Here is an 18,029-nt window from a genome sequence, read left to right as displayed (position 1 = left end):
AGCCTGGGAATCCCTGGTCCTAGACTGGCTGTCCAATCTGGGTTAGCTTTCCAGCTTCACCACTGTCCAGCTGTGTGGCCTTGAGGGGAGTATTTAAACCTCATTAAATAAAAGCAGGGGCAATGCTCTTACCTGTTAGAGAGGCCCTAATGATGTGGATGGCTGCGTGGCTGCCTGCTACCTACTGTAGTTCTCCCTGGGTGGGCCTTTCCTCCTCACCCTCCACCTCTGCCCGCACACACTCCTTGGAGACCCAGCCCTGCTGCTGTTACACATTTCAGTGATGTCATAGCTCCCCTTCTCTGGCAGCTGCAGCACATCACCCCAGTGCCCAGCCTGATGCTGGCTGAACCGAGAGGGGCCACACACAGTGCCTTCTACCAGTCCTGTTTGCTCTTCTCTCTCAAGTTTCAGCTCCAGCATGGGTTTATCAGCAAAGAAGAGGCCTCAAAACAAAGGGGTGTCCAAGGTTGGACTTTGGACTGGGTCCTGGGGAAGAGCCTCTCTGTAGGAGCCTTAACTAAGAGCCCAATCACACCAAAGAGCGTGGGGGTGGGCAGAGGGAGAAGTGAGGGGTGAAGGGAGGTCAGGAGGGTGTGCACGGCTTCCTCCTTCCTGCCCTTAAACCAAGGTGACAAGAACTCCTCCCTAGCCCAGGACTGGCCACACCATGCTCAGCCAAATGGGCCAGCATGGCAGAGCCCGTCAGGGGCTTTCTCCTGGCTAGCTCTTTCTCGGTCCCTCAGAAGCAAGATGAGGCGCCACAGGACTTATTACAATATCCCATCAACAGAGTGGTTGAACAGAACCGGCTGAAAACGGTGAGATACTCTCCTCTGGCTTTCGCTTGGGGAGCCTGCACACGCGCTGGTACCTCTCCCGGCCGCCAGTATGAGTGATCCAGACGAAACCACCAGGCCTGGTGCCAAGAGGGATGAGACAGGCGGGGAGGGAGTGGGAAGTTGGCCCAGGGGAGCTGAAGCTTCTGTTTCTCTGGTTTCTTGACCCTGATAGGTAATAAAAAACTTATCCCTCTTGAAGCTCTTCAATAGCTCCAACCCTCGGATCCAACAACTGTACAGCTTGGCTAAAGGGTATTGGAATTTACTGCTTAAAGTTCCCAAGATGCTTTACATCTCCTATGGGTAAGCTCGGCCCATCCACGGCCCTACACGCAACCCTGTGGTGATAATGCTATCTTCACTGGGGACAGGTATTGTACTAAGAATTTTTGAAAATGGGTCATTCCCCCCACCCAGAATGCTCGGTGAGAGTTATTTTACCACTGGGGAACTTAGATCTAGGAGGTGGCCCGATTTGTCCCAGCAAATGTAGCTGACAAGTGACAGAGGTGGGACATGAAGCCACTTTTGTCTGATACCAATAATAGTCATAACTACAGTCATAATCATCCAATTATGATACTATCCCCCTGGGGGCAGCAGTCTTCAGGGGGGTCCTCCCCACCAGCCTCCCTCTCACAAGTCAGTACAACCAGAGACTCATGTGCAGACCTGGCCCCTGACGGCTGAGTATTTGTCAACCAGGTCCACATAGGGACAAAAAGCAAAGCTAACGTTGGAAACTCCTGACTTATGTAAAGCAGTAGTCTCTCTTCAAGCCTTTGTTCCCCCAAACTTAGTTCTGGTTTGGGGGGAAAAAGTATCCTGTTTTCATCCTGCCCTCCCCCACACCAGGGAGGGCCATGTGAGACCCCTCACCAGAACCCTAAGACTTTCTGGAACACAATTTGAAACAAACAAAAAAACCCACTGGACTAGTTTCCCCCTTGTGCCTGCAAGTCCAGAGAGGCAAAATCCTCACCTCACAGCAAATGTGGACGACACACATTCCTTGGTGTTTTAACTACTAGGTATTTATTGCCTTCTACCTTCCAAACTTCTCATCCCTTCTGCCAATCCTCATCATCACCTGGTACCCTTATCTGCAGGTTCAAGGCCTCTGGGCAGGAAGCCAGTCCTCTCTAAACCCTCTAACTTTCTCAAGGGGCTCCCCTGAACTGCCTGCATAGCAGCTGCCTCAGGACTAGATTAGGAAACCAGGGTCCTCACCCACTGTGCTTACTGTTCCCTTTGCCTCCCAGGGACAACACTGTCTACAACAATAAGACACAAAGTCACAAAGCGCTGCAGAAGCCTAGATGCCCCAAGCAGTGGAGGAAATTACAGTCCACAGGCGAGCATAAGGAGATGAAGCCCAACAAATCAAAGACCAAGGTGGTGTCAGGAGTGAAGAAAGTGGCCAAGAGGTCACCTGGAGCAGCGCCCAGGAAAGGAGAGCAGGCGAAGCAGGCAGACGCAAAGGCATTAAGGAACCACAGCCTGGCTCTTTCCCCCGGGACTCGGGGGAGCCAAGCAGCCAAGGGAAAGTCCCAGGTGGTCTTCCCAAAGCCCTACCACCTCAAGATGCCCATGGAGGACAAGAAGGTTGCTGGTAGAGCTAACCGGTGTGTCTGGTTTAAGGGGCTGCCCACACGCATCCACCTCCCAGGGCCCCGGGTGATGTGCAGGGTCTCCAGCCTGCGCCCCATCACCCGCTGCTGCACCCGCTACTGTTCTGCCAACCTGGAGCTGCCTAGGTACCATCCATACTGGGTGTGATGGCACCGCTGCCTGGCCAAGGTGAGATGTGGGCCCCAGCTTGTCAGACAGGAGGACAGGACCTGGGATAGGGGGGCTGACTGCGCTGGCAGTGCTAGGAGGGTACAGCTTCATGTCCAGAGATGGGGAGGCCATTGGCCAAGGTCACACAGAAGGGCAGTAGGAAGGAGGAGCAATGGAAGTGTGGATTCCCAGGGGACCAGTCCCTGCCTGGAAGCCTCAGGAAGGGTGCTAACTGCAATGGCTCCGATTCTCCAGTCAGAAGTCTAAGCCAGCAGGCTTGTTCTTTACCCCATTGCAGGGATTTCTACTAATGGAGCCTCCAATGTGTGTGGACCACCAGGCTTAGTGCTTTCTGAATGTGTGTGTGCTGGTGAGGTGTCCGGAAAGTGGAAGACTGCGTTCAAGCAAGTGTGTGTATGTGGGGAGGGGGGTGTGGTCACATGACTCAAGATGGTCAAGTGTCTATGTGGATGTGGGTCAAGTGAGTATGTGTTGGGGTCAGGCTGGGCTCTTGATAGCCTCTCTTCCACTCTCCATTTATATTTTATTTATGCATGATTCCAGTAAGATATACTATAAATAATAAGTGCCTCATAAGAAAAAAAAAAAGAAAAATGCAGCCCCCTCCACGGGAGAAGTGATGTCCCAAGTGAGGGAGGAGGAAATGGGGGCAGAATGTTTCTACCTGAATGGCTTCGCATCCCCTGCACAGGACAGCCTCCTAGGGTGCTGCTTGGCCCCTGGTACCTAGCGGCAGCGCCCCCTGGAGGCGGCCTTCATCCCTAACGCTGAGTCTCTGCTTGCAGGTGATGTGACTGAGGACAAAGACACAGAGCAGATTAGGAAGTCACACCATCACCTGAAAGGGAGCGCTGGGTGGGGAAAGTCTTCTGTCTTCAGTAAAATTTCCCGTACAGTACTGAAGACTATTGGCTCCGGTGCTGCCTGTTAGACTGGGGCTGGGAAAAGTGGGGGAGAGGTGTGGGAGGCATGTCTGCCTCACCTTTTCAGGCTTCCCTCCGCCACATGCCCGGGGCGGGCTAGAACACATGACCTAGCAGCCAGGGAACTGCAGCTCCCTCCCTCGTGAGCTGCTCATTCTTCTCTATGAAGTCGGAAAAGGGGTGTATTTCTCATGGGCTTTCCAGCGCCAGCCGCCTCACAATGGACTGAGAGCGAAGACAAGGACAGGTGGTCCCTAAGATGGGCAGAGTGACCCGCTTCTGCTCAGACTCATTGAGCTTCAGCTCCCCATAAAGGAAAAGAGAATGCCAGGAGGGCCTGTCCTGACCCGCCAGGCCCACGGCCCGGGGGTCTAGCCGGTGCTGGGTATGGAGAGGCCTTGATTAGTGTGCCAAGGTGGTCAATGAACAGGTCAGCTGGGCTTCCACTAGGGCCCAAATCAGGAAGGGACTTGGTTCCTACAGTTTCAGTGTGGAGTGACACCCACTATCCCATCTGAGCCCAATCTAAGGGGTGCGAGGAGTGAGCAGTCCTTCCTGGGAGGGCCAGCGGGCAGGTGGCAGTAGGGGTGGTGGGAGGTGGAGGCAGAAGCGGACAGCAGTGTGTGCGGCAGCTTTTCGTCCTCCACCAGGCCTCTCCAGGGGTTCCCTCCTCGGCCCTTCCATCGCCACCATGGAAACTCAAGTGTTTAGTGCACCCCAGTGGGTGAGCAGCACCCCGTATCACCTCCATTCCTCCGCTGCTGCTCCCACTCCCTCTGGTGCATTTTCCACCCCCTAAACTCCAGCCTCCTGCAGCTCAGCAGGCATCCAAAGCCATCATTCCTCAGTTTCAATTTAAGTTCCCTGAGGCCGCCAAGCAGGGCAGCCCACTCACAGTCACAGCTAGGGATCCCCATTTATTCTTCTTGGGAAATCTCCAAGGAACCTCAAGTGAGGAACCAAGAGTCCTGGACCAGGAGGTGCCTAGCTTGGCTCTGCAGTCCCTAGGAATGCCATCAAGGCCACGGGGGCCGCCCAGAATTGTGCCCTCAGGGTATCCTGCACCCACAATCGCACATGTGGGGGCCCTCAGCCACCACCACCTTGAGCTGTTTAATCTTTTTAATCTTAGGCACCTTCCCTTGCCTGCAAGATCTTGCTTTGGAGAAGAGGCTGAAAACGGGCCTGCCCCCGGCCTCCCAAGGAGCTCACAAATTAGAAGAGTGAGCTTAACTTTGAAGTGCTTGAATTTCAGTTTGTGTCTTAAGTGACTTTTTACACATCTCGGTGCCTGTTTCTGTAAGGGAGCCTCGGTGGCACTGCCCACAGGAGCTGAGCTGATAACCCAGAGGTGGTATTTCTCCGGCACCGGGCATCCTCTGGTAGCTGCGAGGAGGGAAGACCGGCAATCTCTTCCCCTGGACGAGGATCTGTCGTTCTTAGGTGCCACTGAGGGCCACTCTCAGCGACCCTATGAACAAGAGTTCTGAACTCTGTCCCATCCTGAGCCATCCTCCTCATTCCTAACACGCTGAGCCCACTGCTGCAGTTGCTCTGTCAATCTACGTAGTTGAGGGTCTTCCTCTCTTTCGCTGCCCTTCCACCTTTCCAAACATGATGTCCCTCTCCAAGAAAAAGCCTCTCCTAGCAACCTGCCCAAAGTACGAGAGATGAAGCTTTGCCTCTAAGGAGCATACTGGCTGCACCTTCTCCAAGACCTGTTTGATCTTTTGGCAGAGCATGGGATATTGAGCACTCTCCTCCAACACGACAGCACAAAGGCATCAATTCTTCTGTTAGAATTGTTAGGAGGCTCTAGTCTCCAAAAACCCGCTGCAGGGTCGGCTATGAGTCGGTTCTGGCTCCATGACAATGATGTTTTCTAATCTTTTTGAGGTTTTTTTACTTATTTAATCTTTAGGGAGCTCTGGTGGCCTAGTGGGTAAGGAGTTGTGCTGCCAACCGAAAGGCAAACAGTTTGATTCCATCGGCTGCTCCTCGGGAGGTAGATGGGCAATCTCCTTCTGAGCCAAGGCTCTGACTTGACAGCACATAACCACAGTTTAATCTTTATCTAGAAAACGGTGACAACATCCACCCTATTGGGCTTGGCTACTGTCGGTGAATGAAGCCAGTGTGTGAGCGACAGAACAAGTGTTCGACTTTTTCCTCATGTTTCCTCCCTGGCCTGAGCCGTCCTGGTGGCGCTGCAGGCAAATGCTTTCGTCAGTAGTTTGAGGTGGTAGAGAGACGAGGCTGTCTGCTCCCGTGAGGATTTACAGCCTTGGGATCCCACTAGGGAAGCTCTATTCTGTTTCAGAGGCTCACTGAACACAGTGCCCCCCGAGCAGTGAGCCCCTGGCCCTGCGCTGTTACAAAGCCCCCATCAGTGCCAGTCCTGCTTCTCCCCAGTGAGCACTGGCTGAACTGCCCACCTTTAGGGCACTAACTGCTGACCAAGCCAAGAGCACAGTCATAAGCAGAACCTTTTGCTCAAAAGGCATCCAGGTTACAAGACTTCTCTGACTGTATGGATCATGTACCACTCAAACATGAGGGGGTAGGAAGAGCGTGAGGCTAAAAGGCAGACAGAGCCAGCTTCTCAGGTTCATGATGTTGGGGAAACTGTTTACTTCTTAGCGTGCAAAAGCAGAAAATACTGGTGTCTATTCACTGATGAAAGGGTATAGATACCAACAAAAAGGCTGGCCCTTTAAATCCACTGAGGAGCCTCAGAAGAAAGGCCTGGTCATCTTCTGAAATACCAGCCAAGGGAAATCCTGTGGTATGCGGTTCTGTTCAACACCTGACGTCATCATGAGTTAGAACAGACTCAATAGCGACTGGTTTGTGGTTGGCCTTTTAAATCTCACTCTATCAAGTGAGCATATGCATAAGTCAGGCACTTGGGAGCACCGGGCACAAAACTTGACACTGTACTTCACAGCTGTCAACTCCATCACAGAGCAGCAGACCTTGACAGCTGAAAATGCACAGACTCAGAGAGAAGGTGCCTCCTTCCCTACAGCATGAGGGATGCGGCTTACTAAATGCACTTAGAGTTCCGGTTCCTACGTGCCAGACACTGTGCTGTGTGCTCTGCACTTGGCAAGTCAGGTGCTCACTGAATCCTCACAAGAACCCAGGAAAATAAGTACAATTATTATCCTTCTTTAATAAGTGAAGGAACAAGATGTGAGGCAGCTTACTCAAAAGTCTCCCAGCCAGTAAGAGGGGCTGCAGGACTTAACCGCACATCACTACAGCTCTCTAAACCCTCTGGCATTGGACCACTGCGATTCTCTGCCTTGCCTAGGGATTGGCAAAACAGGTATGGAAATTCCCAACTCCCATCATGTTAATGTTGTGTGGGGATGTTGCCAAGATCCTCAGCCTGTGACCCTCAGCACAATGTAATTAATAGATGTGCTGTAAATTCTAACCTCAGGGATGTTAACAGGCAGGAATATTACCAGAGGATTTGTAAAGAAATGAATAGTGTTACCTGATTAAGGGTCGGTCTCCTCTGGTGTGTAGCCTACATAACATCTTCGTTTGGACTCTGGCAAAATAGTTACAAAGCTTTTTGTTACAATCCACCAATTGCTCTTCAGGAGATAGACAGGCAGCCAGTCTCCACCTGTGCAATATACAGCCTCCGAAAACCCACTGGGCAGGTGAGCTATGAGTAGATTCCAACTACAACAATGAGGTGAATTGTAGATTTTCCACCTAGTTATTGGACCCAAAATCTCTGGACTTAAGTTAGCAGCCTGCTGCTGTCCTTGTAAACTTTAGATTTCTCAATATACAAAGGTAGCCAGTATCTGCTGATCCTGTTTCCCAATGACCTTTGGACATGCCTGCCTCTGAAGCTTGTAGCCTCCAAAGTCAGCCGCCCCAGACCTTGCCTGTCTGCTGACACTTAGTTCTAATATAGCACGTCTCCACCGAGTCCCCAAGGACGGAGACACACCGTGAGAAGACTGCCCTCTTGATCCCTCAAGAGTCACTGTGGGACTGAACAGCTGGAGACATATCAGGCACGGCAGTGGCTTTCATTCCCTTTGTCCCAGAGGCCTGTATCCTGACACCACGGCAGTCTACATGTCCTAGGGTCCCCAGAGGCCCCATCTCTGATGCTCATGGTTCCGGGGCTGCAGAAGCGGGGAAAGTTCCATGACTGGACACTGAGCAACTGCTGGGGCTGCCAAGAAGTTACTGAGGGCACCCAGGAAACCTGGTTTCCAGCGGGGCCTGTTTGAATTGTGCACTTCCCGAGGAAGCCCTGGAGCTATCCTGGCCTTCATTTGGCTTTGACTTTGAAGTGCCTAGAGCCAGGGGTTAAAGATGCTTTTGAGTCAAATGTCTTTCTCCTCTCCTCCTTCAGAGCTAATCGATCTTCTGAGCACTAGTATTGCAAACTAGTCTCCATGTGTCTCCCCAAAGGGCTCTAGTCCAGGCATGGGTGGAAGGGAGGAGCACACCTCACACTCCTAGAAAGTCAAGATACAGCAACTCAGTAGTGGACCAGAGACAGCTTTCCGATCTAGGAATCGTCTTTTACCCTTTGGGAAGAAAACATCTCCTGCATTCCTACCTTCACTTGGAAACTTGTGGCCATATTTAATGAAAAGCCTTATCTGCTTTTCTGAAAACCAGTCATGTGTACAAATCACCATACAGCCTCGGTATCTTAAGAAAAGAATAGAACCCTGGGTGTTGCAAATGGTTAAGCACACATGCCAACCAGTTGAAAGGCTGGAGGTTCGAACCCACTCAGAGATGTCCTGGCCAACTTGGTGATGTGCATGTGAAAGCCGGCGACCCCTGTGGAGCAGTCCACTCTAACACGGTGCTATCACTAACACTACTGACTGTTGTAGTTGTTGCTTGCTGTTGAGTCTGAAATGAGCCATGGCTGACTCTGCAGCATGTTTTCAGAGGCAGCTAATCACACAGGAGGAGTCTGCTCAGCCTTCTCCAGCAGAGCAGCTGGTCGATTCGAACCTCGTGCCTTCAGGACGTGGTGCTGTCAAAAGTCGGAAAGGGCTTAAGGGCAGCTTTCTTACCAACACAGTAAGGATAGAAAGTATGATTGTAAGGAGAGAGATGTACTGATTAGAAGGAGTTATATACACTGACCGCTTCAGGATGAATTCAAATACCATTCTTGAACTCAAATACTCATTGTTAAGTTAGAATCAAGTCATAGCTAGTGGGGTTTTGGAGACTGTAAATCTCATGGGTGCAAACAGCCCCTTCTTCTCCCATGGGGCAGCCCCTGGTGGATTCGAACCACCAGAGACACACCAGCTCTGAGTTAACACCACTCCTGCAGACTAAGCCACCAGAGGTCTTGTAATGGCACCAGAGAGGTCAAATTCTGGCTCATCCATTCCTAACAAGTAACCCTGGGCAAGTCCCCGTGTTTCCTCATCTGTCAGGTAAGAATGAAGGTTTTCCTGCTTCAGAGGATAGTTGCAAGGACTAAGCAAGAAGAGAAACGGGAAGCTCTTAGACACCCATTAAGCACTCAATAAACAAACCAAAAAAACCCCCCACTATTGTTGAATTGCTTCTGATTCATGGTAGTCCTACGTTTGGCTTCTGAGGTGGTCTATCTTTATGAGGGAACTCTGGTAGTCTAGTGCTAAGAAGCTATGCTGTCATCTCCAAGATATGTGGTTCAAATCCACCAGCTGCTCGGCAGGAGGATGGGCAAGTTCCTCCCGCGCAATTAACAGCCTCTGAAAAACTGCGGGAGGGTCAGCTATGGGTTGGTTCTGACAGTGCACAACTTAGCTTTATGAGAGAAGAATGCCTACTTTTCCCCCTGAGGAGTAAGCTGGTGGATTTGATCCCCTGACTTTTTGGTTGACAGCCCCACCGTGTCAGTCACCAGAGTTCCTGGGATGTTAGCACTCACCCACTCGTTGCTGTTGCGTGGAATCTGACTCAGCTAGCTGACCCTCTACTGGGTCTGAGGCTGTAAATCACAGCAGAGGAGACTGTTTCTTTTACGGAGTTCTGGTAGATCTGAACAGCCAGAGAGATGTGGCTTTTGGATTAGCAGCACAACTGCCTCGAGACTGTGACCCTACACCTGTTGTTGTTGTCAGGTGCTATCGAGTCAACCAAGGCTCCTAACAACCCGCTAAAGAACAAGTCTGGACTCACCATGCCCTGCACCACCCTCACCGTCTCTGATGTACCTGCGTCCACTGTTAGAGTCGCTGCTCAGTCCATCTTGTTGAGGGTCGTCTGCTCTATGTTGCTATACACTAATGAGCTGGACAGACACGCAGGTGGCTTCCCAGTGGGTTTTTAGAGCCTGCAGATCCCACGAGGGTAGAATGACCAATTTTTTCTTTTGGAGTCACTGGTGGATTTGAACTGCCTGACTTCGGGTTGGTAGCACAACTCCTTACAACTAGGCCACCAGAGCTCCCTCTTATCAGGGAAGATGTTATTATTATTAACATTAAAATGGCAAACATGTATGTATGTCACTGTCATTACCCAATCCGCTCCATAATTTCCTCTAGGAACTGCTTTCAGCACTAAAAGTCAGAAAGATATTATGGTCACATAATTTCTGAGCCATACGTCAGTCACCGTATTATTTTGCAGCGGGTGAGTACTGAAGGGAACTACGCTCCTGTGACGTTTCCAAAAATCAAATGAACACCCACAGTAATTGGAATCTGAATCTAGGGAGGAAGTGGCAAAAGTGCCCATCACGTCGAGGACACTGAAGTTAACGTTACAGAACAAAAGCATATAAAAATTGGATGGAAATTATGTTTTAGAAACTTCCACTCAAATCACAATGAGAACAAAAATTAAAACACTTAAGGGACAGACACTTGTCATCACAAATGATATGCAAAGGAACAGGCACCAGGCCTTGAGGGGAAGTCCCCACGCACACTCCAACCACAGCTGAGGCGAGTCGCCACAGGGGGTCAGGGGAGAGGGCACCCTCCAGTGCTGACACCTTTAGACAGGTCTGCAGCATCTGGAAGTCCACTGCTCCAGGAGACACCATCCCAGCTGCTCTTAACTTTGGGACTTTGTACCCAGGACTGTGGTATCACTAATGACCTACGTTCCCCCCACCCACCCGCAGGGGTGGAAGATCCTCAATGACTGAGCACTCCGGCTCCTTCCCATCTCCTGCCAGGGCACGTTTGCTGATGCCTTCATGTGTCAGCCTCAGCTTCCTACTGTGCACTGCTGAGCGCCAGGAGGCCAGAGCGGACTCCCAGAGAGAGCCGCACTCCTCATCTGTGTAGTCATCACACTGAATACTGAAAAAGGACAGCTGTCGGGAGCAAGCTCCAGAGAAACCAAAGAGGAGCAGTGATGGTTTCAATGCAGAAGTGGTCTAGCCTAGTGAGCTCCTTGGGGACAGGCTCAGAAATCATGGGCAAGTGCAAAAGGAACCCTGAGGATCATGGCCGTCCACCCCAGGGCCAGTGAAGGAGGCTGCAGGCGAAGCGTGTGGCACGGCAGTCCTTGTACATTAATATACATTAACCAAATGAAGTAACTCTGTGGCTGAGGAAAGGAGGTGGCAGCCTACCAGACCTCTCAGTCTCAACGGCGGCATTACAAAGCCAAGTACAGACAGACTGTGGAAAATACTGTATTTATGTACAAGGAAGGACAGCTGCAACTCCCTCACAGAGGAAACTCCACCCCAAAGGAAAACCTTAGCAGTAAATTCCTGTCTCCATCAGTACCATCAGTGCAACCGGAGCTGGTTGCTGGGTCACCTGTCAGACCCTTTCCACTGGAGAACACCGAGTAGGGCAGGAAAAAGGAACTGCTGCTGGAGGTGGGGTCCAGAGGGAGTTGAGGATGCCTGGGAACAGGCTGTGACTATTATCGGGTGCTGGGATTCCTCTCGGGGTCCCTGGGCCTGCTTCCCTGGGAGGTGACAGCGTGGGACTCAGTGGAGGGAATGGAGAGGAGGAGTCAGGGGTTCACGGGTGCACGCACGTGCGTGTGGCAGGGCACGGGCTGTGCCTCTTCCTTGTGCTTCATGCTTCCGCTGCCGTCCTCTCCCTGACAACAGCTTGCTGCTTTGTCTCGCCATCTCTTTCCGGGGCTGTGGATCCAGAAAGCAAGTATTTCCCTAAACAGGTTAACTGTAGTTCAGCCATAGTGATGACACGGAGAGCGAGTCGCTTCAATCATATATCCTTGATTTTTTTTCCCTTCTCCTTTAAAGAGACTGGTGACTGGTATGGTGGCTCCAAGTGGCATGGTTCCAATTCTGTTCTTCTTCAAGAGGTCTCCTTCCTGGCCTCCCAGACACCAAAACTTCAGCAAACAGAGTCCATTCATGCGGCTGTGATCTGCTATCTGCTCCTTGGCAGGGCCTTACTACCTCACCCACACCAACTTCACATTTCCAGGGTTACTCTCACACCTGGGCGGGACCGCATCTGGAAGGTCGGATCAACCCAGGGCGTCGGATGGACCAAGTGCCCAGCAGAGTGTCCGAAGGGCCCAGTTCTAGACACTGGACTTCGGGGCAGAGTTGAGGGGGATCTCCTTGAGCTCCGTCCGCATGCACAGGTACTCCCCGATGACGGCCATGAGGGCAATGCACACAGCTTGGACCAGCCACCAGGTCAACGCCGAGGGGAAACGGGAGCTGTAGAACCAGCAGCCCAGGAGGTGAAAGAAATGGACAGTGACAGTGAAGTCCAGGCACTGCTTCCCTCGCCGAATGAAGTACAGCAAGCCCAGGGCACTGTGGGGAGAGGACAGCAGCGAGTGGTCACTGGGGTGTCCTGGCCTTAGATTAGGTTATTCGGGAGTAGGGAGAATTATGATGATAGCATAATGATCAGAAGCGAGGGTTGGAATATCAAATGCCTAGAGAAACCTGGCAGATAATGTTAAAAGTGGATCAAGGGAGGCAAAAGTTAGCACATGTGTGATGACGACTCTCACTCACGAGGTTCCAGGAACTGGAGAAGACACCCGGAAGCATATGTGTCCTTTCTAAAGGGGGAAGAAGTAGCTACTTGCCTCTAAGCAAACATGAGCAAGTTGGAAGGTTGGCCCAAAATCAAAAGTTCGTCCCATTTCCCAAGAGAAGCCAGATCTCTAGATTTTTATATGCAATATCCTGATTTTCCAGCCAAGTGAAAAAATGTCCTAAACAGTACATTTGGCTGCTGATATCTGTGTAAACCTAACAGCACATATCTGAGAGCCAAACTAAGGTCAAAGACAGTGCTCCTGTGGTAAACCCCGAGTGGAGTGTTAACAATAGCAGCAGTGAGGCACAAGGTCTAAGTACTTCCTAGAATTAACTCATTTAGTCCTTACAAATACGCTGTGGGTAAAATTATCAGCCTCATCTTACTGATGAGGAAACTGGGACTTAGATGGGTTAAGTAACTCATCCAAAATCACCAGACTAGTGTTAAGGCTGTGATTAAGAACTGAGTCTAACCTCCACTGTTAGAGATCTTAAACCCTGTATTAGACGGTCTGTCAAGAGACAGGCAATGGTGTTAAGAGACCTGAGAGGTGGCCAATCAACCCAGTAAGTGTAGATGAGGAGTTCAAGTCCCACAAAGAGCAGGGAAGTAACCTGGCTAATGGCACACAGATTCAGAGCAGAACCCAGTTCTCCCAACTCCAGTCCAATCCCTTCCTCATCTCAGTCCACAACAAGAGAGAGGCCTAGGAAGGAAGACGTCCCACTCGCAGCATATATGTATAACCACCTAAGTCCTTGTCAGCTAATTCCAAACTGTTCTGCAGGAAGCCCGACTGACAAGAGCTGGCCTCTGCCACTCATTACTGCCCACTACCCTCCAGGCTGCCTCATTTCCCAATTTAAGAAGTGAGTCCTTGTATTAAGCAAAGCTGGTGATACTCACCAGGTGAGCGCGTTGAGGATGAAGGACATCATGGAGAGCCGGCCTGGTGGGGTGGAGAAGCCCAGGATCTGGGGGGGTGAATCACAAATGGAAATATGCTGGAGAAGTGACTTGGTAGAGTCCCCAGCTGCAGGATCCCAGAAGATTTCCCAAGAAGGTACATCCATCCCAGAAGACAGAACACAAGACCCCCTTCACCTATCTGGCAGCTTTCTGTTACTTTTCACAGACATTAAGACACACGACCCTCACAGCAGGAGAAAAAAGATATTATAGCTATAGAAGAAGAAATAAAAGCTCAAAGAAGTGAATTATCTAAAGTGATGTCGTTAAGGATGTAGCAAGAATAAAGTCTAGAACAGAGCTCAACAAAGTATAGTTTTGTGGGTCAGGAACACATTTTAGGAACTAAAGTTTAACAGAAGCAACGTCTTGTTCTATACTATCTGCAGCGGCTTTTGTGCTGCAATGGAACAGCTCAGTTTTTGTGATCTAAAATCCTTACTGTTTCACTCTTCAAGAAGAGCTACGCTGTCCCTGTTCTAGAATTCAGATTGCAAGCATCAGATGACTCTGCCAAAGCCAGGGATCCCGCACGCCGTTCCCAGGAGGAGAGGCTGCTGGTGAGCATGTAACTGCATATCATCCCTGACAAATACGACTGAACGTCAAACATCTGCCTGTTTTCTGCTTACAAAAGCCTCTGACGTTTATTATCTCCTATCATCTTCACAACAAGCAAAGCTGCCGCTGTTAATGCCACCTCTCTCTGGGTTGCAACTCACCCAAGGGCTGTACAAAGAACAAGCAGCTGGAGCAAAGATTCCATCTCAGGTCTCCTGACTCCAAGAACTGCGTTCAACACCAGTCTCCATAGCTGGCATCTCAGGGGTCACAACTTCTGAGGCCTGCCTTTCCCTTTCTCAAGGCCCCTCTTTACTCTTTGGCCCAGTAGTAAGATGTTGTTGTTGTTGACTGCTTTCGAGTCTAGCACGACTCACAGTGATGCTATGAACAAAAAGCCTGAAGCCTTTCTATAACTATTGACATTTATGAAAGTTCACTGTTTCCAGAGGCACGTTGTTTAGGAAGTGGATGCCACTGCTGCTTCCAAAGTTAAGTATTTCAATTCTTTGCTTTTGGTTACATCATATATGGTTTGCAAAAATACTTTGGCTTCCACATTTGGCATATATTAAAAAATTTAACCTAAGCAATACTTTTCCTATTCAATTTATTATCATATGAAAACTTTCTCTTCAAGCTTTTCTTTCTCTAATAATTACATGTTTTTATTTTGCCCAGTTTCCGTATCTCACACACTAGTATGTCTGGGCCCAGAATGAACATCTATGCCTTTCTGAATCTAAAATGCATTAATGCACTGAATCCAGCAACCTCTCTGCTTCAGGTTTCACATCCTGCAGAGAGAAAATGAGAATTCACGGAGGCAACAGACAGCAGTTGTTCAAGGCCACACAGCTGAGAAGTGAAGTGGACTCATCGCCCAAGGAGAGTCTTTCATCCATTCCTGCACCACGGTGGCACAGCAGTTAAAGCATTTGACTGCCAACCTAAAAGGTCCCAGGTTACATACATCCTAGCTGCTCTGCGAGAACCCTATGGGGCCAGAAAACTGCTGTAAATGGGAATTAAGCCCCTGGTAATGGTCTCAAATTAGACCACCAAGAATCTGAGGCTGAAAAAGGTGAAGTCACTTTCCGAGTGTCCGGCGGATTGATCAGATTCTTAGAATGACTGTAACTTCCACTAATTTGCACTCTCTTATCAGTAATTCCGGCTGCTAGGGCAGCTGAGATTTGGAAAGGTAAATTCATCGGGGTCACAAAGAGAGGAGGTGGCCCCGCTGACGACAGCGCTCATTACCCTCCGACCACAAAGACCGCGTGGGGAGGTGGGGTGCGCCCCGGCCCGGGGACCCTACCTCGGCGTCGAACATCTGGTCCAGCGACGGGCTGCTGTGCACCAGCGCGTCCACCAGCGCCAGCCACAGGCCCAAGGAGCCGTAGTAGACCGACTGCATGAGGACGATCTGCGACAGGATCAGCAGCGGGTCCCAAACGTAGCTGCGGAACTGGCCTGCCATGCCGGCCCGCGGGACCCGGCCGTCGCCCGGGCCTCCGTCAAGGCCACCGCGCCAGGGGCCCGGGGCCGCCCCGGCACCTGCGGGGACAAGCGCCGGGCCTGAGCCAGCCTGTCATCACCATGGCAACGCCGCCCCGCCCGGGAGGAGGGACTGGGATGAAGGGGGCGAGCCCATTCCAGGGCGGGGGAGGGGTGGGCCGACCCATTGCCGGGGTGAAAGGGGGGGAAACATCCCCGTTCCGGATACTCAGCCCCCGCCCCGACTCAAGCCGCCCTGGCGGTCACTTACGGGCGACGAACTCGAGGATCGACGCGACCGAGCGCGGCCCGGTCTCACCGGGAGGCCCCCGAAACAGCGCTGACCGGCGGGACCATGGAGAAGAGGCCTTGTCGGCCTAGAGAGGCAAAGGTCCAGCTACGGCGGCAGCGCCTGCGTAGGAAGGAGGCATTTCCGGTGACGTCGGCGGAGGGGCGGGGCTGGCTAGGGTTCCGCCGGCGTCGTGGGCGTAAGCGACGTAAACGAGTGTCCCAGAGAGGAACGCACATGCGCAGATTGAAATGTGAAGTCGAACGGAAATGAGGGCCCAAAGCCATAGAGCTTGCGCGCCCTCTAGAGGGGAAATTTAAATAAAGGGAGAGCGGCTGGGGCAGAGAGGAGCGTTGAGGCAGTGATTGACTTTGGTTCTGTTTACAGCCTAGGTGCCTGGTATTTGCTCTTTCTAGTTAGCACCAGCAGTCAGGATATCAAAAGACGAGTTGCAAAGAAAAGATATTTGCAATAAATAAATCATTGAATGTTGTTGTTGTTGTTATGTGCCATCGAGTCGTTTGCGCATTGAATGTACAAAATGTAAAAAAAAAAGACGAGTTGCACTGGGAAAATCTGCTGTCTGAGACCTCTCCAGAGTATTGAGGAGCAATGACGTCAGTCTAGAAACTAAGGTGTGCCTGATCTTTTTGCAGTTACTCGCTATGCATCAGAGAGCTGGACAGTGACTAAGGAATAGAATTGGTGACTTTAAGTTGTGGTGCTGGAGAACAGTCTTGAACATACCACGGACTGCCAAGAAAACAAATAGGTCTAATCTTGGAGAAAGTAAAAGCAAGTTTCTCCTTGGAGGCTAGGATTTTTTTTATTATTAAATTTTATTATTTTTAATGAACATTTACAGAGATTTTGGGTTTTCATTCATTCATTGTTGCACTGTTTTCTCCACCCTCCTCCCCAGTTCGTTCTTCTTCCCCCCCATGTCTGTTTTAATTGTCCAATTGCCACAGTGCTTGTCAAAGCCAATTCTGATTAATCTCCTTTGTCAGTGTGTCCCTTGCCATTCCCTATCACTCCTCCCTGAGAGAGACTTCACCCTGATTCATAAGGAAAAGGGGATGGCGTATTCTCTTAGCTACTTCCTGCTGAAAAGGGACGCTGTGGGTTTCAGGGTGAAGGTCTTCTCTCACTACTCTAAAGGGCCCCTTTGGCAGTAGGAAACACATAGACTATTATGGAGATTGATTTTGGAATTTAGATGCACTGAGAGGCTAGGATTTTGAAGCTCTATCTCACATACTTGGGGCATGTGGCCAGGAAGGACCAGTCCTTGGAAAAGGACATCATGCTCAGAAGGGTGGAGGGACAGCACAGGAGAAGAAGAACCTGGATGAGATGGATTAACAAAGAAACTGGGACAATGAGGATAAAGTGTGTCGAAGTCAGTGAGACTGGCTCAAGACAGCGTGGGCTTCAGAGCTGTTGGGCATAAGGTTGCTATGACTCGATGGCACATAACAACAACAGATTAAGGCTAGGTCAACTCAATGGCCTTTATTGTTAGTAGTATTTTGCTTGCATGTGATATTAAGTATATTGTTCTCCATAGAGGTTTTCAGCCTAGATTCCCACTATTTGCTAGTAGTCAATAATTAGATAAAATCTAGGTCAATTTGATGGCACATGACAAGAAGATGTTACATTCTTGGATAGCATGAACCTGTGCACTCTCACATGATTTCTCTACTTGTTCTTTACTGAAATTAAATAAGAGCTAGAGAAGGAAAGCAATACAACCTCTCTCAAACATGTAGGATTTGTGGAAAAGGATTGGAATTCAAGTGATTCGTCTCTATGATTCATAGAGGCTCTAATGAACAGATGTGAACCTTGCTCTGGCTGCGTCAGCCCCACAGTCTCTGATATACTCGATCCCATTATTACAGTCACTGAGTCAGTCCCTTTTAGAACAACAAGGAGGCTTGGGACACGTAGAGATTGGATAATCTCTTTCTTTCAGACACTATTTATCTCCAGATATATTGTTATTGTTAGGTGCCGTTGAGCTGACTAGGATTCACCAAGAACCTATGAACAATAGATCTGGACCTTGTCCTATCCTGTGCTATCTCTGATACGCTCTAGTCTATTGTTATAGTCCTTGTGTCAGATTATC

General features: G+C 50.3%; 2 protein-coding genes across 2 annotated transcripts; one reads left to right on the top strand and one right to left on the bottom strand.

Annotated features, from left to right (window-relative positions):
• The first annotated feature begins 421 nt into the window (after positions 1 to 421).
• TP53TG5 (TP53 target 5) lies at positions 422 to 2,621 on the top strand. Its single transcript, XM_006881731.1, has 4 exons — positions 422 to 469; positions 747 to 821; positions 1,015 to 1,145; positions 2,105 to 2,621. The coding sequence occupies exons 1-4, from the start codon at positions 422 to 424 to the stop codon at positions 2,619 to 2,621; spliced, it is 771 nt and encodes a 256-aa protein (XP_006881793.1).
• Positions 2,622 to 12,094: 9,473 nt separating this feature from the next.
• On the bottom strand, positions 12,095 to 15,979 carry SYS1 (SYS1 Golgi-localized integral membrane protein homolog (S. cerevisiae)). Its single transcript, XM_006881572.1, has 4 exons — positions 15,879 to 15,979; positions 15,425 to 15,593; positions 13,480 to 13,547; positions 12,095 to 12,335 (listed from the first exon to the last, which is right to left on the bottom strand). The coding sequence occupies exons 2-4, from the start codon at positions 15,584 to 15,586 to the stop codon at positions 12,095 to 12,097; spliced, it is 471 nt and encodes a 156-aa protein (XP_006881634.1). The 5' UTR covers positions 15,587 to 15,593; positions 15,879 to 15,979.
• Between the last annotated feature and the right edge of the window lie 2,050 nt (positions 15,980 to 18,029).

The sequence above is a fragment of the Elephantulus edwardii genome, unplaced genomic scaffold (assembly GCF_000299155.1).
Source record: "Elephantulus edwardii isolate Elephantulus edwardi_28Jun2011 unplaced genomic scaffold, EleEdw1.0 scaffold00015, whole genome shotgun sequence".
Taxonomy (NCBI): domain Eukaryota; kingdom Metazoa; phylum Chordata; class Mammalia; order Macroscelidea; family Macroscelididae; genus Elephantulus; species Elephantulus edwardii.
This window is presented reverse-complemented; position numbering and strand designations above follow the sequence as displayed.